The sequence below is a fragment of the Durio zibethinus genome, chromosome 1, assembly GCF_047325235.1.
Source record: "Durio zibethinus cultivar Kanyao isolate XHJ-2024 chromosome 1, ASM4732523v1, whole genome shotgun sequence".
Classification (NCBI taxonomy): Eukaryota; Viridiplantae; Streptophyta; class Magnoliopsida; order Malvales; family Malvaceae; genus Durio; species Durio zibethinus.
The window spans coordinates 30,352,839-30,378,052 of NC_143162.1; the positions used below are offsets into that span (position 1 = coordinate 30,352,839).

A 25,214-nucleotide genomic window follows, 5' to 3' on the forward strand; every position below is an offset into this window, starting at 1 on the left:
TAATTCAAAATTTTTAATTTAATATAATATTTATAAAATATTATTTTTAAATTAAATTATATCTTAATTATATATAAATATAATATTTTATTACATTAAAATATTAAATACTAACTTTATTAGTAATACATATATATATATATAATTAAATAAATAATCAATTATATATTTCTACGTATCAAAAACCAATCGAGACAAGACAAAACATCCTTACTCATCGATAATGTAGCAACTACAAAATGCTTCCAAAATAAAATAACTTACTCATCGACAATACTCCATAATTGAATGAATCTACGTGCTTCAGCAATGTCATTTTTTTTGTCACACAATTTTGTATGATCTGTAGTTTTCTCCTTTGCCACATTAACAAAAATATAATTAACCATCAATATAGAAATATATGTTACAACTTACAAATTCAGAATCTGTTTGAATTGATTTTTCTAATTGATGAAAAAAAAAATGAGATTAAGCAAAAACAAAGACAAAGATGAAAGGTTAATGAAACAACATAGAGCCAACTCACCTAGTGAGGAAGCAAAAATGATGCACCAGAGCACGGCTAAAGGAAAATTATCCTTGACTTTTCAGTTTTCATAGCTACATACAGGTCGTTTGGTCAGAGTTTTCTCCAAATTATACAACATTGCTGAGATTCATCTGCTTCTGATAACCTCCTCTAAACTAAGTAATTCTCATAGTACAACCTAACATCACTTCAAAAATCCCTGTTAGTGGATGATTTTCACCAAACAGATCTAACGGCTGCCCGATCCCCTTGATCAACCAGAGATCAAAGTAGAACACATCATGTATTTGGCAGTGCCAGACAAAAATATAAAGCCTTAGGAATCATGCCTTGCTCACAGCTATGTATCCAAATGCCAGTAAAATTTAATGAATTTACAACCTACGGAAATATCTGTTTCCCAGCTGAAAAAATGACATGAAAATAAGTTGTCGCTCTTGAGTAAACCATAAAAAAGCAAAGGCATTATACCATGAAATCTGAATCTTGTTATGTCCTCCAAATGCAGGGCCCTTTCTAACTCTTCATCTGAATAGCACTTAACTTCTCCTCAAAATGTAGAGTACTAGCAGCAGTTAGAAGCATGTCCACTCCACCTCTACTTTTATCCAACTCCTCTTTGTCTCTATGATTCAGACTTGTTTCCAGATTATCATATGTCATTTTACCTCCTACACCTTCGATTTTCAGCTTATTTTCCAGATTCTGATATGCTCTTTTAGCTCTGCGTATTCGCTGGATCCCAGCATCACATTTTTTGCAAAACCATTTCCCTCTTGGAATTGAAGTTCGTGGTGGTTTGATGCAGTAAATGTGGTATGCGGCATCACAGCCATCACATAAAACAATCTTATCATCATCTTTGTCAACGAGGCAAGCTCTACACAGACAAGAAGGGCAGTACCAGCGTGCACAATATGATTTTAACTGCTTCCTTGTCAGGCACCTTACATGATAATATTTATTGGGGCAGTAGGGGTGCTCACAACACCTTAACTTCTCACGTTTTTCAATGTCCCTTGCACAAATTTTACAAACATATGGGATTTTGCTCTCTGGTGATAACTGAAGCCCATTGTCAACACTACAGTTTGAAATTTCTTCCAATTCACAAAATGTTTCACATTTTGCATTATAATTTTCACCAGCAACATTATTGTTGAGAGTCCTGGGGGCATTCAGTCTCTCACATATCACACAGTTCACATGCGAAGATCCTATTCCATTAGCAGTGCAGCTGGAACAATACCAACTTTTAGGAGGAATCTCCTTCACTGCAGGCTCAAGACAGGCAACATGGTACATTTTCTCGCATGAATCACAAACTAAACAATCCTTCCCATCAGCTTTCTCCCCACAATGCCTGCAAGTGCAAACTTTATACACACCACAAGCTTCATTTTGCTCTGGTTTAGCACAAGATTCCAACTCCCGAGGATAGAACTGTTTTTAATTGAACAAAATTCAGAATATTTCAGGGATGAACTCAACCTTCAAAGCAGATTCTTAACCAATAAATGGAGATCACTTACATGTAAAGATGTAATACAAATGAAAAACTAGAGAAACAGTCCAGGGTAGAATCCTCCTACCAACTTAAAATAAAGATTCTATACAAATGCTAAATTCAAATATCCATCAAAATGCTTTACAAATACTAAATTCAAATAGCAAAGCAGAACAGAATGTCTACTAGATGCCAGCACGAAACCTAGCTCACCCCACCCAATCATAAATACAAGTAGGAAAGAAGGCAACTAACTAACCAGCATGAAAAATAGTATGGTCTACTTAAATTTCTCACACCATTAGAGTGTTTAAAGAAGAAAAACTAAAGTAATAGAGGCCCCAGTTGAAAATTTTGAAGTCCCAAAATGAAGAAAAAGAATTCTATATTTGGGAATCCTAAACACAACCATCAATTCTATGCAATGCAGAACTTCCATTAAAATCTGTAGAAATTCCAAAGTCTTATCCTACCAAACTCTGAAGCACCAAATAAACCCTTAACTACATAATATAGTTCTTTCGTTTCGATACTACCACCTAATAAAGTTAGAATGCACCTATAACTAAAATTTAAAGATACAATAATGCATTTTGCTGATACAAGCAAGCCAATGCCTACTAGAAACTAATTCATAAATGTTTACCTCATGTTTCTCCTCTTCGACAGCACCATGAGGGCAGCCAACCTGAAAGATTGAAGAAAAAGCATCACAAAGAAATCATAACAAAATACTCAATATCAACGCAATAAATTTTTAATCAATTACAAAAATTCAAATAACTAGAGTAGCACAAAGCATGTTCTTTAACTCACTTGTTTACCATAGGAAGTGCTTGATATGTTTGAGAGGCTCTTTGCGAGGGATACTATCTCAGTTCCTATTTCTTGAAGTTTTCTCCATACCTACAGAAGTCATTTAGGTTAAGATAAATACAGACATACATACATACATGTGTGTGTGTGTATGTGTGTGTGTGTGTGTGTGTGTGTGTGTATGTGTGTGTATATATATATATGTAGGTAACTTAAAGAACAATTGTCCTTATTTCTTCTTATTCTATCTGCAATGAAGGAGTACATCTAAATAAATAGGAACAGTTAAGTTCCTTATTAGGAAACATCTTACATGAAACAGAAAACAAAAAATAATAAAAAGGAGAATTATTCTATTCTAAAATAGAAACAAATCCTTAAAAACTTGAAAATCAGTATAGTTGACTAAGTCAGAAGAGTAAATGAAAAATATTCTCAAAATAAATTAGAAAATCAAGCTGCACTAATGTAGGAGAATCAGATTTCTACACTCCCCCTCAAGCTGGGTTATGAATTTTAATCACACTCAGCTTGGATTACAATCCATCAAGAATGCTTCTAGGAAGAGTTTTAGTCAAAATATCTTCAATTTGTGAACTTGTAGGGATATAAGCCAGTTTGACTGACCCATTTTCTATCTTTTCCTTTATGAAATGTCGGTCCAGCTCTATGTGCTTGGTCATATCATGATAAATAGGATTTTTGGCAATACTTATAGTCGCCTTATTGTCACAAAACAGTGTCATAGATGTCACAGTCTGAACTTTTAATTTTTCAAGGAACCTCATCAGCCAAATTCCTTCACAAATATCATGAGACATTGCTCTAAACTCAGCCTCAACACTGCTCCTAGCTACAACAGCTTGCTTTTTTACTTTTCCAAGTGACCAAATTGCCCCAAACATAAGTGCAATATCCCATAATGGACCTTCTATCTGTCACTGATCCAACCCAGTCAGCATCTGTGTACACCTTGACTACCTTGTCCATTGACTTCTTAAAATATAGACCTTCACCAAGACTCTTCTGTAAGTACTGTAGGATGCGATGAACAGCTTTGAGATGTTCCTTGGTTGGATTATTCATGTATCTACTCACCATCCCTACTGCAAACCCATTATCAGGTCACGTGTGGGAGAGGTAAATAAGCTTCGCAACTAGTCTTTGGTATTGCCCTTTGTCCATGAGAGAGCTTCTATTTTCACTTCCAATTTTATTAGTTGAATCCATGGGTGAATCGGTAGGTTTACATCCAATCATGCCGTTTCTTTGAGTAGATCAAGTACATACTTACGCTGAGACACTGATATTCCATTCTTAGACTGAGCCACTTCCATCCTAAGGAAATATTTAAAGAACCCCAAGTCCTTTATTTCAAACTCCTTTGAAAGGAGTTTCTTCAAATCATCTATTCCTTTCTTGTGGTCTCCGATGATTATGATATCATCCACATAAACAATAAGAATAAACTCTTTTTCCTTCATTAGTGAACATAACAAACATAGTATGATCAGATTGACATTAAAGGAATCCATACCTCTTCATTGCCTTAGTCAACTGTTCAAACCAAGCCCAAGGAGACTGTTTAAGTCTATACAAAAATTTCTTGAGTTTGCACACTTTGCCCATGTTGTCTTGCCTTTCAAAACCAGGGAAATTTCCATGTAGACATCCTCCTCCAAGTCACCATTTAAGAATGCATTCTTGATATCAAGTTGGTGGAGAGGCCAATCCAAGTTGGCTGCTAGTGACGATAGAACTCTAATTGAATTGAGTTTGGCTATCGAAGCAAATGTCTCCTCATAGTCTATCCCATAAGATTGAGCGAAATCCCTTTGCAACAAGTCTAGCTTTGAACCTGTTTATACTTCCATCTACATTGTGCTTTATTGTGAAGATCCACTTACATCCAACACGTCCCATTTTTCTCTAGTGCCTTGATTTCTTCAAGAACTACTGCCTTCCAATCTGGTTCATTGAGGGCTTCCTAAATATTTTTTGGAATTTGCACATTGTCAAGGTTAGTAGCAAAGGCTCAAAAGTTTGGATTTAACTTGTCATATGAGATATACTTGTAGATAGGGTACTAAGTGCATGATCTCACACCTTTTCTTAATGTAATAGGAATGTCAAGGTCACTAACTAGCTCACAAGTTTCAGATTCAATAAGGACATTACCTATGTTAGTTTCAAGTTCTTAGAAACTTGGATCAGGTTGATTTTTAGTGTTAAGTTGTATACAGTTGCCCACTTCTTCCTATGGTTTTTGCTTCCTTGAGTAGACTATTAGTTCTTTTGTTTTTTCTTGCATAACCTTAGGGCTTGAAGAGTCAAAAGTTGTCTGAACAGGTTGGATTTCGGAATCTGCATGACTGATAGTTTCAGTAGGTTGAAAATCTAGTTTTGAAGGGGTTGGCTGGGAATCTGATTTTGAAGGGGTTGGTTGGGAAATCGGTAAGTCAATAGCTAAGAATTGATATTCCTGAGAAGTAATCTCCCCCTAAATATCATTCTTGCTGTAGTATGGAAGATTCTCAATGAAGGTGACATCCATAGAGTTATAGAAATATTTTTGTGATGGATGAGTAACACTTATAGCCCTTTTGGTTTGGGGAATAACCAAGGAAGATGCATTTTAAGGCTTTGGGATCAAGCTTGCTGTGATTTTGTTGGCTAATATGAACAAAGGTAATGCAGCCAAAGAGTTTGATGGGAATGGAAGAGATCAATCAAGTTTGTGGGTAGGAAACAAGGAGAGTTTGACAAGGTGTTTTAAAGCCAAGAACTCGAGAAGGCATTCGGTTAACCAAATAAGTTACAGTGAGGACAGCTTCTCCCCAAAAATATTTACGCACATTGGAAGTCAACAAGAGGGATATGGTCACTTTTATCAAATGTCTGTTTTTGCGTTCGACAACCCCATTTTGCTGTGGAGTGTCAACGCAAGAGCTTTGATGAATAATGCCATGCTTGGTGAGGTAAGGGCCAAGACTAGAGTTGAAGTATTACCTTCCATTGTCAACTTTTAGAACTTCGAATTTGGCTTGGAATTGGGTTTGTACCATGCTATTGAAGTTTTGAAAGATTTGGCTAACCTCGAATTTTTCTTTCATAAAGAATACCTAAGTAAGTCGAGTATAATCATCGATGAATGTAACAAACCACCTAGAACCTATGATATTATTAACTCTTGGTAGTCCCCAAATGTCATTGTGAATCATTGAGAAAGACTGAGATGATTTATAGGAAAGACTAGGGTAGGTATTTCGAGTGTGCTTGGAAAGTTGACAAATTTCATACTGAAAATCTTTAGAGATGTTATTGAATAATGAGGGAAATAGCCTTTTTAGGTATGAAATATTTGGATGTCCTAATCTATAATACCATAACATGATAAGATCATCCTTACTAGTACTAGATGCTAAGGTTGTACAAGAGTTTTATGGTCTCTCAAGAGGATTATCTTAAAGAAGGTAAAACCCTACACACATCCTGGTGTGGGAAAATACTTATTTACAACTGGTTGTAATCTTGTAATCTGTATATTTATATTTGTATCCCTAAAATTAGGATAAACAATCCCTCAATTATAGGATTAGTTTTTTAGGATGATTTAGTTTCCTAGTTTAACCCCTAGTTAGTTGTATATAAACCTAAGATTCTTGTATAATTCTCAATAAGCAGTTTTCCAACATACATTCAATTTCCACACTGATTTATTTCTTAGTTTTTTCACATGGTATCAAAGCTTTAGGCTTTTCTTGGGAAGCAAAATTTTCAGCCTTCATTGCTGACTTTTTTAGGCCTTCATTGCCGAATCCTGTTTAAGCCTTCATTGCCGAACCCTTTCAAAGAAAGATATCACTACCACCCAATTTGAGGAAATGTTAACTGAAAAAATCACTGGAGTACTACAGATATCTCAGAAACAAGAAGAGTTCGACAGGGAAGAGATTGAAAAGCTGAGAAACTTATTTAAAATCCTTGAAAAGCCTACTGTGGTATGTTCTTTGGGTAAGGTTTCTAGTTCAGGTAAAACTTCCGGTTCTCATGGATTAAATGTCTCGGCTAAGCCTATTACGAGTTCTTGGCTCATTGACTCAGGAGCCACAGACCACATGACACATTCCTCACAAAAGTTTAATACATATAACATGTGTCCTAGTAATAAGAAAATTGTTATTGCAGATGGTTCACTTACCTAGTTAGTTGTATATAAACCTAATATTCTTGTATAATTCTCAACAAGCAATTTTCCAACATACATTCAGTTTCCACACTGATTTATTTCTTAGTTTTTCCACACCTGGCACTACCAATAATCCTCCCCGATCCCAATTCCTGAAATTCACACAAATTGAAAAAAATTTAGTGACACAACATCATTCCTTCGTAAGCTTATTAATAGAAAGTAGGTTACAGCTTAAATTAGGGACATGGAGGACAGAGTCAAGTGTAATGTCTTTCGAAACTACAATAGAACCTATTCCTACCACCTTTGAGAAAGAGCCATCAGCAATTTTTACAGCAAAACTATCATAGCAAGGTTTATATGTGTCGAATAAGGATGCATCTCCAGTCATGTTATCTAATGTTCCTGAATCAACAATCCAAGATTGTGTATTTCCCCATTGAACACTTAAGGCGTTTAGGAATTACCTTTTTGTGCTAGTAAACTAGTTCCAAAGGTTGCAGACTTGTTTTGAAGGGTTTGTTGGAGCATCACCTTTTTGTGACTTTCCTCATGCCATACCTTTGCAGAAGAAGAGTTCTCACTCCTGCTAGCTATAACAGAAACTCGTGTAGCTACAATCTAATGGTTCAAGCCGACTTGCTCTGATACCATGTAAGAAACTTAAAGAACAATTGTCCCTATTTCTTCTTATTATATCTACAATGAAGGAATACATCTAAATAAATAGAAACAGTGAAGGTACTTATTAGGAAACAGCTTACATGAAACAGAAAGCAAAAAATAATAAAAGGAAAAAGAATTATTCTATTCTAAAATGGAAACAAATCCCCAAAAAACTTGACAATCAAAATAGTTGACTAAATCAGAAGAGTAAATGAGAAATATTCCCAAAATAAATTAGAAAATCAAACTGCTCTAATGTAGGAGAATAAAATTTCTACAATATATATATATATATATATATAGACACACACACACACACATATTAATGTCATCATTAATAAGTGATGACAAAGAGAACTGGATCTTCTGCATGGAACAAGCATTTCATTTTCTTTTTGCATACTTTGCAGGCATTTCTTATATTTTTAGAAAATGCATCAAAATTTAGATTAACATTGTAGTATGCATATTAAAATAAACTATACTCCACTGCTTTGAGTTTCCTCCTAACAAGATTCAAAATTCTTAATGGAACAAACAAATCAAATAAGATGGTTTGGAAACAACTTAAGAACAACATAGATCATTTGGAGATGTGCAATTTGATTCTACTGAAGCACAGGAACAAAAAAAACATTTGGCACAGGAAGAAAGAATGAACAGTAAGGTATCATAAGAGATATCATGAGATATATTCTTTGGAGATGTGCAACTTAGGTCTAGGAAAGCACAAGAACAGCGAATAATTTGACACACAAAGAAAGATGAAAAGTAAAGGTGTCATAAGAGTTGAATGAGGACTAAAGATCTGCCATTGTTTCAAAAAGTATAGCCCTAAACCTAGCAGAATAGGATTAATGTAGCTTGCGCATGTCTATTGCTTTCAACAACAAAGTAAGGAAAACCAAGTACTCTATGATATTCAAAAAAACAAGAGAGAATGTGCAACAAATATACCATGTATACACAAGCATAATCAACAACAAACATGAGAGAAAAATGTTGATATACAAAGATCAATTCTACTGAGCCATTAGACCTTATGCTTACAACTGGAAAGAACAATGTCAAGTTTCTTTCAGAAAGATAAATAAACAACTTTAAGCATTCTTCTTACTAAGACCTCCTTGCCTAACTAACTTCTATGCAATCAAGATGACTTGCAATTCATAGGGTCTAATACTCCAGGAAGCTCCTTATGAATGTCAGCACAGTTATATGAATTAAACTTAAACCATGATTTTAACCGAACAACAGCAATTGTTGTAGGAATGGAAAGGACTAAGAAAGACTAGAAAGAGAAAATGATGATTGTCAAGGTAAGTCAACTATCATAGCTGACGTGGCTCAGATTCGAAAGCCTTGTGGAACAATTCGAGATTGAATCAAACTTCTTGAGCTCTATTCCAACGATCAAGCAAGGCACCCCAGTTCCTTATCATTAAAGCCATCAAAGAGACCTGCTAAACACCAATCAATCCTGGAAACTTTCCTATATTACAAGGCAGAAGACTTTTATTGCAGACTGGCTCACTAATGAAAGTCTTACAGAGCCAAAAGGAGTTGAAATACACTAAATTCCTCAGTAGCTGCGGTCTCTTTTTATTAGCAGGCATACTGGGTGTCAATTATCCTAATTCCTAGATTAGTTTTGTTCGGCTGTTTAAGAGGGGCATTGGCCCTCCTACATAAAAAATATCGTTGTGTGTAAATTCTGTATGGAAAACAGTGGTGAGATACTTCTGATCACTCTACTTTCGTCTAAAGTTAAAAGAAAGGCTCATTATTATGTACATAAGATTGCAACTACCTTCAAGAAAATAAAAGGTCCTCTATATTGAGACTTCTATCTGACAGATTTAGTAAAAGCCTATATGAATAAACAACAGATTCTCAAATCATTCAACAGAATTGCAAATTGAACTAAAGTCCTATATTCATCACACTCCCAGTATTGATGTGGTTGTACACATCAATCTAAAACAAAAGAGTGGTAGATGAAGCATATATCTTCACTCTTAGAATGTACTAAAGTAAGAAAGAAGCACAGAAGTTGACTGAAAACAAGATATTTAATTTGGACATCCTTCGCTTAGCCAAACAAATTCGGCAATCATAGAATCTAACAACATCTAGCTGATGACCCAGAATGTAACAAAACAAAAGCTCTAAATATAACCAAAGATTGAGGTTATAAAATTTTAATCTTTCAAAGATTATAAGAAATCTTGGTTGAGGAAAAATTCTGTTCAAACTTTCAATAGAATGACAATTTCCTTAACTTCTTTCTCCTTCTCCAATCTTCCCCATCCTCAAGAACAGCCCTTTGCTTTTTCAGCTGCTATCCCTCACAAACTACGGTGTTTGGGGGAGGGGCTTCACAGCATTCTTCTTTTAATAATGCAATTATTTTTTAGAAACGTGACTGCCCCGTCTATGCATCAAAGAGAAGTAAAGGAAAACATGAGGAGACAGTGGCTGGGAAGAAGGTTGATTCAATTCATGTGTTTTCCTCATTATCATCATAAGAAATATACGACAAGAAAACACAAAATTAACTAAGACTTAGATGGGAACATCGCTATACTAAAGCTGTCAGCAAAGAGTCAACTTAATACTCCCCCTACTCCATTATAACTTTTCCTTTGTCATTTTTTAAAACTTTCAACAGTCATTGTCATTGAAAATAAACTACATTTTGAACTCTTCAATCTTGTTGTAAAGCACAAAAAAAATTTAAAACAAAAAAAAAAAAGGCATAAAGCTGTTTAACCTATCAACATCTTCGTTTTCAGAGAAAACTAGGCAAATATAACATTTTTAGCTTTAAACTAAGCAAGTACATTCAAGCAATGAATGCAAATAAAAATGTTTAAATAAATTACCGTCTGAATATCTGATGAGAAAAGCTCAGGCGAATGCTCATAAACTCCATCTTTCATCCTTGAGTTTAGGAGACTTAAGTGGAAAAGGCTGTCAAGCTTGATCTCTTGGAAATTGTCAAATAGAAGCTTACACAGAGATGTGAACTTTTCAGAACTTATAACATCAAAGAAAACATGCTGACACATCTCGGTCGTAGTTTGAGGATACGATTCCTTAAAAGACCCATTAGATATAACACCCTCCAGCCCCTGAGCTGTATGCTTAGTTCCATTCGGAATTTGCCCTGCTTGCAAGGAGCATTTCTGACTATCTTCATGAGAAGCATCAGAATCCTGTAGAAGAATCAGGAAAAACAACATTTCCAATATATCATAAAGGAAATGGAAAAGAAAAAAGATCACTGCATGAAATCACAGACCATATGAAGTTCAGGTCATAGCACAAACCTTAACTGTCACATTACAACCATTTTCTTGATGAAATAAAAGTGCATCTTGAATGCAACGCTGTATACCACCTTCATCGCCACTTAATAACTGATGCATGTGTTCCAATACAACATTTCTCCACTTCCTCTGTAAAAGATAATTTGAATCATTGAAACTAGCACAATGATCTGTCCCAGGAAGAGCAACCTGCTCACAATAATCAGCATCCATTAGCATGTCATACAGTACCTTTACAGTCTGTATGAAACTAAATGTCATTTGGACAAAAGAACAACAAAAACTACAACATGTGAGCATAAATAGAATACTTGAGTACTTGCAGTAAAAAGAAAAAAAGTGCATCTTTCACTAATTCAATTAGACAAATCATATAACCACAAATATTTCACAAGGAGAAAAAATAAGTATACCTTTCATTAGTTGAAACAGATGAATCATAGAACTAAACATATTTGATAAATGAAATACAAATCAATCAACAATACACTAGCCCCCTAAAGAATTGAATGTTCAAAGCATGAGATGCTAATAATTAAGCCCATAAAATTTAACAAAAAAATAAAATAAAATTTTAAGTTCAAACAACATCTGCCCATCCTGTCCATACAATCAAGATTTCTCTCACTAAACCTCTCAATGACCCTATCAAAGGAAATCCCAGCTTCACAGTCACAAGATCTAGCAGCCATATATAAAAGGATTTTTGTAGAATGAGTCAGTCATAAGCCACATACAAAAGAAAATTTCAACCGCCAATCTGATACAAATTTAAACTATTGTTGACTTCTCGAAACCCCATATACCAACCAAAAATCAATAAAATAACATCAAATGTAAATAAAAAACCCATTGCACAGTATCAATTGCATTGCTTAAAAACAGATGCAAATATGTACATTTGCGTACCATAGTGCAGTGGCAAAAATATCAAATCTTGCTTCAGATAATTCAGAAACTTTTCCATTTTGATCATCCATGTGTTCTACAGCAAGGTGGTATATACTACCAGATCTTGCTTCACTAAATTCAGAAGCTTCTACTTATTCATTATCCATTAGTTACCTAAAGGTGGCGAGCAATCATAATGCAGGAATTTGCTCATGCTCTGTGACTTTTTTTGTAATGCTGAAGAGATTTTTTTTTATAAAACATATGGGATACGAAAGCAATAAAAATATGAAACTTGTCAAAAAGACTATCACTTTCAACTATCCTGGTGATGCTGTATTAAATTCTCAAATACATCACTCCTGTTCATCTGACAGATATGAAAGAAATACACTCCAAATGTGACCATAACAGAAGAACTTGACATATTCATGTCCGATGCTGAGACCCACACAGCTTCAAGTGAGATATACATCTTGATGAGGCTTTAGAGAACTACATGTGAGGCCAACTTTTAAGAATATTGGTAGAACCAACTTCTCTTGCAAACAGCTTCTAACACTCTCATTGCTCAAAAGGAAAAAGAAGATTTAAAAAAGAGTCACCTTCATTCAACCAACAAAGCCACCCCAATAACCACATGACTTTCCAAATACCGTCAACAAGTAACAACTACTCATTGTCATAAATTTCTAGATATCACAAAATCGCATATTTAAGTCATTCTATGCATGCTAGTTTTAAACTTAACACAATAGCTAGAAATTATATTTTATGCATCCAACGGCTTAGTCAGATCTTCCCCTCATACTCATATCAAGCACAGCTTTCCATCTGATTATAAACAAGTTAATATATTTTATCCACAATCCAAAGCTACAATAAGTAAGCTCTTAAACTCAAAAGAAAAACAAATCTTGTAACATGAATTGGTGAACATAAACATAATAAGCCCATCTCAAGATTTAACTAGCACAAGAAAGAAAGATAGTTAACATCTACAACTGCAAGCACATATATTTAGAAACATTCAAAAGTTACCTGGTCTGTAGAAGCTCTCCTTACATTTTGCATTTTGATCTTTGAACTTGACATTAACTGTTTCCGCCTCTTATATGTCCGAAAATTCTCACTTGCCCCTGAACTCCCATCTCCAGAATCATTCACAAATTCAATTCCAAACCCATTATTCACTGGTTCACTCTTGAAGCACTGAATCTCATCCCCACACTCTGCTCCTTCACCGTTGCTCGTCTCCTCATCAACACCCATCACTACCCTTCACGAAATAGAACAAAACCCTAGTTTTCCAAGCATTTCACCAGAGTTAGGGTTTCACTGTAATAAACCAGCATTATCTTTCAAATTCACATAAAATTAGCACATAAACACTTCAAAAATCAGCGGATTACACCAAAAATCTAAGCAAAATCAGTAAAAACCTCCGCTAGGCAACCAAGAAAACAAAGGCAAAACCAAAAAAAGAAACCGAACTCCAAACAAACCATATCCTGCTCTTTAGCTCCAGGGAAAACGATTAAAACAAAAAGCGTCAACCAAATAAAGCTAAATAGTTGAACTGAACTTCACTATTTACTAAATATTAAATCATGTGAAGCTTAAAACTAAGAAATTCAAATTATTAAACAACTTCATTTTCTTTCTCTTTTTCCCTCCCTACATTTTCTCGAGTACCAATCAGCATATAACAAAAAAAAATTCCAATAAATAAAAGAATTAAGAAGCTTAACCTGAGTTGAAAATTTGAGACCTGAAATTGAAACCCTAAACAATTGAAATTTTATTTTACTATTTTTTAACGTGAGAAACTTTGGCTTTGCTCTGCAACTTGCCCTCTTATCCGTGTTTCTTTAGAAAAAATATATATATATATTTGAAAATAAATGACTACAGAAGAGTTTTAGTTTACTTTATTCTTTTTTGGCCTTTTTCTTTGTAGTTCAGTTTGTTTAGTTGGGTCGGACTTGAGACGGGATGTTTTCGGTTGACAGCGGTAAGGAACTGACAGGTGGCAGTTGTTTTAGCGGGACAAAAGCAATTAATTTTAAAACCAATCCAGAAATTGACTTGATATAAATTACTAATTTTAGTCTTGTCATTTTATTTAATTTCCACTTTTTAAATTTTATTTACTTAAATAGATCAAAATTCAAAACTCAAATTTAATTAATTTTGATTGGATTTGGACTTGTATATGGATTAGGAAATCATTGATTAGATCCAATGATCTAAAGTCCATTTTTAAATTTAAAATAATTATAAATATTAATTACTATTGAAAAAGTAAGAAATTTATAGAAAGGAAAAGGGAAAAATTAAATAAAAAATTTCTAAAAACCTGATATTAGAAGGCAAAAACCAGCCAGTGACGACAACCGCATTTTCCTACCCATAGGGCCGAAAGGTAATAAGAAAAATGCGACGGCACCGTTGCCACCAGATGGCCCGATCCGTTTCCGAAACGGAGAGCGAGACCGACACCGAGACGATGAGGTGCATATCGTGCAAGGAAGAGTACGGAGCACGTGACGCCGGCACGTGCAAGGAGTGCTACGAGGAAGCAAGCGAGACCGAGGAAGAGCTGAAGCGAGAGATCGAAGATCTCAAAGCCAAAGTCGCCTTTTTACGCTTTTGGTCTCCGCTTGATCACACCCACCGTGGCTCCACCTCGCCTGGTCTCTTCTTCCCCAACATCGTTTTGGTCGCTTCCGATGATGGGTCCCCTGGCTTGCCCCCTGTTCCTGTACCCGCCCATAAAGCCGTTTTGGTACTGCCCATTTGCTTGAATTACTTTAATTTCTTTTGTAAAATGTAAAATTTTTGAAAATCGTTTAGATTCACTAAAATGAAAACTTTGCCGTCTGTTTGGAAATTTTTGTTAAGTGTTATATTGCCCATTTTTTTTCAGAATCTTTGATTTGGTTCTTTGGCTTTTAGCTTTAAGAAACTCATTTTCAGATAAGCTGCTTCAAAAAAAACTAGGTCCAAATAGATGCTTCCTATATACCCTAATCAGCAAATGTGTTCTTTGTTTGGTTTTTGAGCTATTTATGAACATTTTGATGTGAAACTAGGTGAATCGTTCACCAGTGTTCAAGGCAATGCTTGAGAATGAGATGGAAGAAAGCAGGAGTGGAACCATCAAGATCATTGATGTTTCGTACGATGCTCTCCGTGCCTTTGTAAACTATTTGTACACAGCGGAAGCATGGCTGGATGAGCAGATCGCTTGTGACCTTCTGATTTTGGCTGAAAAATACCAGGTGAAGCATCTCAAGGGGTATTGTGAGAAGTTCCTGGTATCCAAATTGAACTGGGACAATTCACTTATGAGCTATGCCTTTGCTCACCAGCACAGCGCCAAGCTCATGCTTGATGCAGCTTTGTGTTTGATAACAGACAACATGGATAAGCTTACTAAAAGGGAAGAGTATATGGAACTTGTCGAAAAGGATCCCCGTCTTGTTGTTGAAATTTACGAAGCTTATCTCTCCAAACAGTTTAATACTGCCGCTCATAAAGATACTTCAATGAAAGCATAGTCAACTCTGATCAAGGATTGTTTTGTTCATTTGGATAATTTAGTTTTTCGTAATTGCTGATGGATGAACTTTTTAGTATATATAAAAGAAGAAAAGTTTGCTCATCTTTTGTTGAGAAATCTGTATTACAATGGATGCAACTGTTGAGCCTTCTTGTCCCACAAAATGTTTTGGTAAAATTGTGTGGTAGTTATCTGATTTGGAATCATGCTTGAGATGACAATGAACTGATTTTTTGATGCTTTTACCAGTGTAACCTTCACTGGAGTAGCAAGGATTTTGTCATTGCTTCTGATACAACTGCTAACAATCCTAACTGCCAACTGCCTGCTCAGCTAACAATCAGAAGTAATTTTCCAAATGCTTCAATATTTCAAGAAAAATTTACTAAGGGCAAATTTTTGTAATGCACAAATTACATTTAGAATGCAAATGGGAAAAAAAATCTACTATAGGTTTATTCAGATGCAGCAATATTGATCAGCCTATCCCATAAATGCGCTAGGTACAAATGTAAAACAATGGATTACACTAAATTATATAGAATGAGCTGCAGCATCTTTTTATTTGAGATTTCATATATTCAAAAAGTGGGTTAAACAAACTGGTAAACACACATCACATCAGAGATTAAAATTTTCCAGCTTGCGCGTGGCCCTTCACCTGTTTCATGTAGTGCAGGCACCCATCCCATTGCGGTTGCTGTTTCTTGAAGTTCACCCATAACAGATACAGAGTCCCATATATTTACATGTCCACAAGGTCTCAGCATCCGGTCCATCTCAAGCATGATGGTTGACATATTACACCTACATGGACCAGACAAGGAACATGACAAATTGCACTAAGAATGTGCATTATTAACAAATACTAGGATACAAGTAGGAAAAAGGATGAATGATACCTCTTTTTCTCGACAAAGAAAAGACATGCTGCATGCAATAGGTCATATGCTCTTGGACAAGTATCAAATGGCTCACACCTGGGAGAAAATTGAGAATCATGAGTAAATCTAAAGAAAGAGGAAAATAAAATTATAGGTGCAAGTTATACAGATAAGCTTGACAGCATTCAGAAAGTGTCAATCATGAATGAACAACTGCAAATGAACCAATGGAATAGAGTTAATGATAGAATTGGCAATTGTGAAAGTGTGCAAGTATTATTACTGGGATACAAACATGGTGGCAGTACCTCTTACTTTCCCAACTAACAAATTAAAAGGCATAAGGTTTCTCACATCGGTTTTACTAAGCTCTATATTTGATAGCTGCTTGTGCTTGACTTAGTTCAAGCCTCATTCTGGTTCATGCTAAATTACTAGACTTGCTAAGTTGATTAGCTGAACCAAGATTAAGCCTCAAACTAAAGCTCGGGTTTGGAGAACCGGTGTATTTATTTTTAAATATTGGAGATAGAGGAAAGGCTGCATTGCTCAAATCAAACATGTCATTTTACAGAAAATACATCTGACTAGAAATTTTGATAATGACATTAACCGGGATCCTTTTCTCGCTTAGAAAATTTTTACTATTGTGGACCCTCCAAGTCAAGCATAGCAGGTGCGCTAATGTGAGCTGCAAAGCTTCACGGCAGACTCACAAGCAAAGCAATGCACTTAATGTGCCAGTAGGATTCATGGCCCAAAATACTAGGCCTAACATATTTTATGTCTGAGGGTAAATATAATCTGCATATATGCGACAAAACAAAAAGCAGATGATGTTAGAAGAAGAATTTGAAAATTAGAGTTAAGTGCAAATTGTCTATACCAGTCATGCATATCTAAGGTGTAATCAATTGAGTTCGAATTAATACAGCATAAAGTTTGAAACTCGACTTGAGTTTGACAGAGTTTTATTTTTTTAGTTCAAGCTCAACTCGAGTTAAAAATCAAACTACTCAGGCTCGCTCCATTAACATGTAAAAATAAGCTCTGTTCTTATGTTCGACAAAAACCCGATTATTTGTACTCAAGTTCAAGCTCGAGCTCGAAATATTTTATTAATTAAATGATTAAAATATATTAAAATATAAAAACTCGATTAGACTCGCAAGTTACTTGAACTGGGAATAAAAATGCTCTAACTTAAATCGATCGATAAGTCGAGCTTCTTAAGCTCAAGCTCGACTCGATAATAACTAACCCAAATTCAAGTTTTATTCTAATCGAACTCAAATAACTTGCGAGTACTAATGTATCATTTACAACCCTATACATAACTCCTATAAGCCCTCAATCGTAAATAACAGGCAAAGTGTTACCCACTAACAGGAACAACATTCATAACCCAGAAATCAATCTGGAGATCATGTAAAGCTACTGCAAACCTGTCAGAGTTGAAATAAACAAAAATTACAAAATAATGTAATATACTTTTTTCATCCATGTCAAAACTAAAAACATTATAAAATAAGAAAAGGCTATGCAGTAACATGGTATATAAGATGTTACCCTCCCAGTTCAGCTCTCATGTCCATCACATTACGTAGTTTCTTTCCAGCGAAAAGCACAGACTTAACTGTCTATTATTTCAGTCCAGTAATTTGACTCTACTCTAAAGATTTCTTTTCTGGATATGTAGGCATCCATTTCTATACTTTGAAACCGGTCAGGTGGATAATGAAGACGTGCAGGCCATGTGCTGACATTGAAGCCATAACCATTCCCTGGCAATTAAGTGATGCAGGCCCTCAAATCAACATACCTACAAACATTGTCAGACTGTAACTTATCATGAGCTGTTCAACTTTGGCTGGTTAAGCCTCATGGAGCTTTTATGCCATGTCAAAGTGTAAAGTAGCAGAGAATATGTCCAAAAAGAAAGCACCCAGCTACAAATACTTCTTAAAAGAAAACCATTCAAGGTTGTCAGAGACTATGGCTTTTCTCTTACAGCATTTTTATTTACTTAATTGCTAGAGACTTTTAGCATACTAATGGTGTGAATTCTCCTACCCCCAAACTCTACTTTGTAATTACAAGTCTTACAGAAGGTAAATAGAGTAAAAGAATTTTCTGCCAAAATCTAACCTCTTCACGACTCTGAGGCCAGGGTACAGGTCTCCGGTACCCTACTGGCCTCGGAACCACACAATCCAACATTTTATCTATTCCAGGACAATGCCTCTCGTATTTCTCCCCATTTTCACTCTCATTAAACACCTTAATAGCTTCTTCATTATCCAAACACGGCATCTAATCAACCATACTCTCCTCACATACCTTGTATTTCTCAACCCTAACCCTAACTTCACCATCACCCTTACTTTTCTTTTCCTCCTCCTCCTCTCTTCCTTCCTCGTTTCCGTCACTGAACTCTGTAAAAGCACTAGTGGAGTTCGATTCTAACTCTCCGACCAAGAATTCATCCGACATTGCTCCATTTTCGTCGATTATCCCCGTTCTTCACACTGCCGGCGGAGGCGGTGGAGGAGGTGAAAGCGGAGACGAGGTTTGCAGAGGTAGTGAGAAGTAATTGAAGGAGAACGAAGAGAAGGAGGAGGAGGAGAAGTGAGTGGCAAGGAAAACGATGGAAAGAGAGAGGAGGGCAATGGCTGTAAATTTAACGGACTTAGGGGTTTTAAGGACATCAATAAACGTCGTGGAAGATGCCGTGGCTGTTGTTGTAATAGTGGCTAAGGGGGCTGTCGGTTTCATTTTGTTTTGAAAAGAACAGATTGATTTGCAAGGAAAAGGGACAAGGTTGGAGCAGAGGCGAAAGTGCTAGGAATGGGTCGAATCTCATATTGGTTTTGGACCGATCAAAAATTATAGGTCTCGATCCTTTTTTTTATATAGAGTTTTAGTTCCTTAATAAAAAAAGTAGAGCTACTTTTTAAGTCAAAAATAAAATGATGTCGAAAACCAAAGAAAAGAAAGGGAAAAAAAGAAGCTAAAAAATAAAGAAAAAAAAAAGTTGATTGAATGAAAGTTGATTCATAGTTCGATTGAATTAAATTTTATCAATAGATTTATGATTTAAAGTTTTATATTTTGAACGATAAAAATTAAGTTTGAAGTTTTTTAGAAATAAATTTAGAGTGTATTTGTTAAGTCATCTATTTGGTGAAATTTCTTTAATTATTTTTCTAGTTGTTGATTGACTTTAATTTTAGTTAGAGAAAAATTTTGTACATTTATTATTTGATAGTGAAGTTTTTTCTTATGGTTCATGATTTTTTCCCTTTACATTGAAAAGTTTTTTACGTAAATCTTGGAGTATTTTATTTTTTCTGTATTGTTGATTGTTGATTGTTGTCTATTACTGTAGATTTATTACGATTTATTATGATATATTACTTTTATGTTGTTGTATATATTACTTCATGCCCAATAAGTGATATTAAAGCAATGGTTATTTTAAGATATTAATACAAAAGTAGCCCAAGACAAAAGTAAATTTTATTTGAGATCATAAAAAGTGAAACAAGTTCTATGATAAAATTGATAGCATCAAATTATTCAATTTGAAAGCCTATGATGGAAGATCATTTATACTACAAATATTTATATGAGTCGATATTGGGTAATTCGGTTAAACCAACAGACATAAAATATGAAAGCTGAAAATAGTTAGGTAGAAAGACGCTGGCTACAATAAAAAAATGAGTTGATAACAACGTGTTCCATTATATAACGTAATAGATGAATGCTTACACTATTTAAAAAAATTGGTAGTATTATATGAGAGAAAAATATGTATGAATAAAGTTATGCTTGTTAAAAAAATTGTAACTTTACAATATAAGGATGGATGATCGATTATAGAGCACTTGAATAATTTTTAAGATATATTTAATCGGATGACTACTATAAAACTTAAGATGAATGATAAAATGAATGCGTTATTTCTTTTGGGTTCATTGTCAAATAATTAGAATACTCTAATTGTGACTGTTATTAATTTAGCTCATAATTACAAAGTGACATTGAAGATGATAAAGGACGGTATGCTTAATAAAGAAGCAAGACGAAATAATTTAGACCCTAAGAATCAAGCTTTGGTCATAGAGAACAGAGTTAGAAACATCAATAGATGTCAAAACTCAAAAGATCATATTAAGTCTAAATACAGATCTAAGTCCAGAGATAAAGTGAAGTGCTTCCATTATGGTAAAGCAAGTCATATAAAATGATATTGTAAATTCTTGAAGCAAAAATAAAAAGATGAGAAAGGCAAGAGTTCAGATGATGATAATCTTGCAACAGTGAATCAAATAAGGATTTAGTTACTTTGATTTATACACATGGTGATTATAATCATGTTGATGATCTCGACATTGAGTAGATAGTTAAAATAGGAATGGCATATCATTGTGTTCCTAAAAAAGAGTTGTTTATAACTTACAAAGCAGGAGACTTTGGTTGCACTAAGATGAAAAATAAGAGTATGTCACAAATTATTAAGATTGATGATATTATTGTATAAACTAGTATAGACTGCATGTTAACTTTGAAGGATGTTAGACACATTTCGAATATGAAAATGAACTTACTCGCTATTAATGTCTTTGATAAAGAGAGATATGAAAGTCGATAAAAGAATGGGCAATGCAAGCTTCTTAAAAAATTTATGGTAGTTATAAAGAGAAAACCATGTTGCATAATGTATAAGACATGGATGTAATTGATCGATAACCAGATAAATGTCATTGAAGATGATGCTTCAATAAACTTATGGCACAAAAGGCTAGCACACATGAATGAAAAGGAGTTACAGGTTTTGACAAGGTAATCTCTCATTCCCTTAACCAAAGATATGTTTCTCAATTTATATGATCACTGATTGTTTGGTAAGCATTGTAAAATTTCTTTTTGTAAGAGTTATCAGAGAAAATAAAATAGATTAAAATTGATTTATTCTTACATATATGGTCCTATTGAGGTTGAATCATTAGGTGATAGCAGGTATTTTATTACTTTTATTAATGATATTTCACGTAAGACTTAAGTGTATATGTTGAAAAATAAATGTCAAGTATTGTAGTATTTTCAAAAATTTTATGCCATGGTGAAAAAGATGACAGGATTGTACTTAAAATATATTTGAACTAATAATAGTGAGGAATACACATCCAAAGACTTTAAAAAGTATTGTTCAAAGTATAAGATCAAGTATGAGATGACAAAACCTAGAATACCGTAGCATAATGGTGTAGCTAAAAAAATAAACCACACCATTGTGAAAAAAAATTATATGTATGTTGAGGATGGCAAATTAACCAAACCTATTATGGGATAAAGTAATCAACATAGCCTGTTATTTGCTTAACAAATCACCATCAGTTATTTAGGGCTTTGACATTCTAAAAGAGAATAGATAGGGAAAGATGCTTCATACTCTCACTTAAAAATTTTTTGGTGTAAAGCATTCTTACATGTGCCAAAGAACATAGGTTAAAGCTTAAAAGTAAAGCCACACAGTGTATGTTTATAAGATATGGTGATAAAAAATTTGGCTATAGGGTATAGGATCCAGTGAAGAGAAATATAGTCAAAAACAAAGATATGGTTTTTCATGAAAAAAAAATCATAGCAAACCTTGAGAAAAATGAAAAAAGTACACATATTACTATTGAATATGATATCTCAACATCGATAAGGGTTCTACAAGAAAGAGCCACAGATGGTAAAAATAAGCAAGAAATAGAACTTAAAGATATGAATAAGCCAACCATAGTTACTGATAAGCTAGATCCAATTAGTTTTGAGTTGGAAGAGTAATTCTTTCTATCTAAGAGTGTTAAGCAAGATGAGTTACCTTCGACATCAGGTGGTGTAGAGTCTTAACCTAAAAAATCTAATAGAAAACACATGCCATCTATTGGATATCTAAGTTTAGATTTTATTTTAGTTACTATTGAAAGGGAGCCAGAAAGCTTCAAGATGTGTAAATTACTCTAGATAGAGAATACTGATTAAAATTGATGAAAGAAGAGATGGAGTCATTACAAAAAAATGATATATATGATCTTGTTAAACTTTCGAAAGGGATGAGGCCATTAAAAAAAATGAGTGTTCAAGTTAAAAAATGATGGTGACAAGCTAGTGAGGAATAAAGCTCGATTGATGGTGAAAGATTTTTTTAAAAAACTAGGCATCGATTTTGATGAGATATTCTATCTAGTTGTGAAGATAAATTCTATTCGAGTGGTATAGGATTAGTAGTTAGTTTGAATATTGAGCTTGAGCAACTTGATGTAAAGACTGCATTCTTATATGGTGACTTGTAAAAGGACATTTATATGAATCGACCTAAGGATTTTGAAATGAAAGGGAAAGAGCACTTAGCTTACAAATTGAAGAAAAACTTGTATGGCTTGACACAAGCTTCACGATAATGGTACAAAAAGTTTGATTTTTTTATGGTAAGTTAAAGTTATAAAAAAATGACAATGGATCCTTGTGTGTATATCAAAAAATTTTCTAATGGTAACTTTATTATTTTCTTATTGTATGTTGATGATATGTTAATTGTGAGACAAAATGCTGATATGGTTCATAAGTTGAAAGAATAATTATCTAAGTCCTTTAACATGAAAGATTTAGGTCCAGTAAAATAAATTCTCGATATGAACATTATCCGAGATACGAGAGCCGAAAAGCTATGACTGTCATAGAAAAAAGTATATTGAATGGATGCTTAGTAGATTCAACATGCAACATGCTAAATCAATTAGTAGTCTACTTGCCAACCATTTTTATCTAAGTAAGAAATCTTGTCCGATGACTAAGAAAGAACAACTAGTTATGTCTAGTATTTCTTATCTTATGTAGTCAGTTTTTTAATGTATCTATGGTTTATACATGACCTGACATTGCTTATGCAGTTGGTGTAGTAAGCAGATTTCTTTCTAATCTGAGAAAAGTTCATTTGAAAGTAGTGAAATAGATTTTCAAATATTTAAGAGGTATTTCAAAAATGTGCTTGAATTATGGAGTTTCACAACCAATTCTAGAATGGTTTACTAATGCTGATATAGCAAGTGATCTTGATGGTATAAAATTTATTTCGAGGTATTTGTTCACTTTTACAGGAAGAGCTATATCTTGATAGTCTAAGTTATAAAAGTGTGTTGCTCTATCAACTACAGAAGCTGAGCATATTGTAACAACCAAAGCAGGTAAAGAAATACTTTAGATGAAACATTTTCTTTTTGAATTGAAGTTGAATCAGAAAAAGTATGTGATATTTTGTGATAGCCATAGTGGTTTAGATTTGAGTAAAAATATCGTGTATAATGCTAGAATGAAGTACATTGATATTAGATATAACTGGTTATGATCAATGATTGAGAAATAGCATATGCTATTGAAAAAATTCTATACTGATGAGAATGTAACAGATATGTTGACTAAGACACTTCTTAGAAAGAAGCTTGAGCTCTGTAGTTACTTAGTTGGAATGGGTTCCTTGGCCAAAGTAAATTATAAATGAAACTGCTATGATGATGAATCTTCTCCTAATAAGGTTAGAAAGGGAGATTGTTAGGAAAATGGGGTCAAGCCTTATGTAATTGATTTTAGACCAATCAAAGACATAAGCCTTGGTCTTTCTTTTTACATAGAGCCCTAACTACTTAATAAAAAGGTGTGGGATTGTTTTAAGGTGAAAAACAAGGTGGCGCTGAAAACCAAATAAAATAAAGGGGAAAAAAAGAAGCCAAAAAAATAAAGAGAAAAGGAAAAATGGAGAGTTGGTTGAAAGAAAGTCGATCTATGGTTCAATTGAGCTAAAATTTTATCAGTAGGTTTATGATTCAAAGTTCTATACTTTGAACGGTGAAAATCATATTTGAAGTTCTCTAAAAATAAATCTATAATGTATTTATTGAGTCACCTGTTTAGTGGGATTTCTTCAATTATCTCTTTAGTTATTGATTAACTCTAATTTAGTTAAAGAATAACTTTGTATATCCATTATTTGATAGTGAAGTTTTTTCTGATGGTTCATAGTTTTTTTCTCTACATTAGAGGGTTTTTCACGTAAATCTTGGTATCTTTTATTTTTTTTGCATTGTTAATTGTTGATTGTTATCATTACTGTGAGTTTATTACGATATATTACTTTTCGATGTTATGTTTATTGCTTCAGGCCCAATAAAATAGACTTTTGACGTGGAAATATGATTAATAATTAATTAATAGTTATGTAGGATAAAGGATCGAAAATGAGAAGAAGAAGAAAAAGAATATGGCGAGCATGTCACGTGGTTTGTGCTCTTTTCTGAAGCCTTTTAGTACTTTTAAACTTGAAGTCTTTTTTTAAAAAAAATAATTTTTATATTTTTAAGTTTTTATTTTTTAAAAAATTTGATTAATTTACAAAAAATAATTTACTTATTAATGAAAAATGAGTTAATCCTTTTAGAAATTTTTTTCTCCTTTTTAAGATGAGAAGATAATTTTTGAAAAATAGTTGTTTATAAATAAAATACTTATTAATGTGTTTAACGATGATAATAGGTCGAGTCAAGACGGGTTTTTACTTGTTTCAAATCCGACTCAAATTTATACCCATAATATTTGAACCCGACTTGACCTGATAAAATTTTTGTATTTTTTATACTCAACTCGACATTGTATAAAATCATACTTGATCTGATCTGATCCAATCAAAATATAATAAAATATTATTTTTAAAAATATAAAATATTATTTTTAATATAATATATTATTTTTAATGTAAATATAAAAGTAAATATATATATA

General features: G+C 33.7%; 3 protein-coding genes across 5 annotated transcripts; 1 reads left to right on the forward strand and 2 right to left on the reverse strand.

Annotated features, from left to right (window-relative positions):
* Positions 1–284: 284 nt before the first annotated feature.
* On the reverse strand, positions 285–13,843 carry LOC111312245 (PHD finger protein EHD3-like). 3 transcript variants are annotated; one of them, XR_016343828.1, is made up of 7 exons: positions 12,978–13,224; positions 11,046–11,234; positions 10,599–10,931; positions 2,856–2,945; positions 2,686–2,727; positions 530–1,975; positions 285–356 (listed from the first exon to the last, which is right to left on the reverse strand). XR_016343828.1 is itself a non-coding variant. In XM_022912325.2 (7 exons), exons 2-7 carry the CDS (start codon positions 13,206–13,208, stop codon positions 1,049–1,051), a joined length of 1,812 nt encoding a protein of 603 aa, XP_022768060.2. In that variant the 5' UTR covers positions 13,209–13,237; positions 13,688–13,843; the 3' UTR covers positions 367–1,048. The 3 variants fall into 3 exon arrangements, 2 of the variants coding, with proteins under 2 accessions (XP_022768060.2, XP_022768061.2); XM_022912325.2 differs by lacking the exon at positions 285–356 and adding an exon at positions 13,688–13,843 and having other exon boundaries at positions 367–1,975; positions 12,978–13,237; XM_022912326.2 differs by lacking the exon at positions 285–356 and adding an exon at positions 13,688–13,834 and having other exon boundaries at positions 367–1,975; positions 12,978–13,274.
* Positions 13,844–14,285: 442 nt separating this feature from the next.
* LOC111312246 (BTB/POZ domain-containing protein At4g08455-like) lies at positions 14,286–15,603 on the forward strand. The gene is made up of 2 exons (XM_022912327.2): positions 14,286–14,724; positions 15,032–15,603. Exons 1-2 carry the CDS (start codon positions 14,374–14,376, stop codon positions 15,497–15,499), a joined length of 819 nt encoding a protein of 272 aa, XP_022768062.1. The 5' UTR covers positions 14,286–14,373; the 3' UTR covers positions 15,500–15,603.
* On the reverse strand, positions 15,604–19,254 carry LOC111312248 (putative methyltransferase PMT10). The gene is made up of 3 exons (XM_022912328.2): positions 17,955–19,254; positions 16,404–16,481; positions 15,604–16,308 (listed from the first exon to the last, which is right to left on the reverse strand). Exons 1-3 carry the CDS (start codon positions 17,978–17,980, stop codon positions 16,095–16,097), a joined length of 318 nt encoding a protein of 105 aa, XP_022768063.1. The 5' UTR covers positions 17,981–19,254; the 3' UTR covers positions 15,604–16,094.
* Between the last annotated feature and the right edge of the window lie 5,960 nt (positions 19,255–25,214).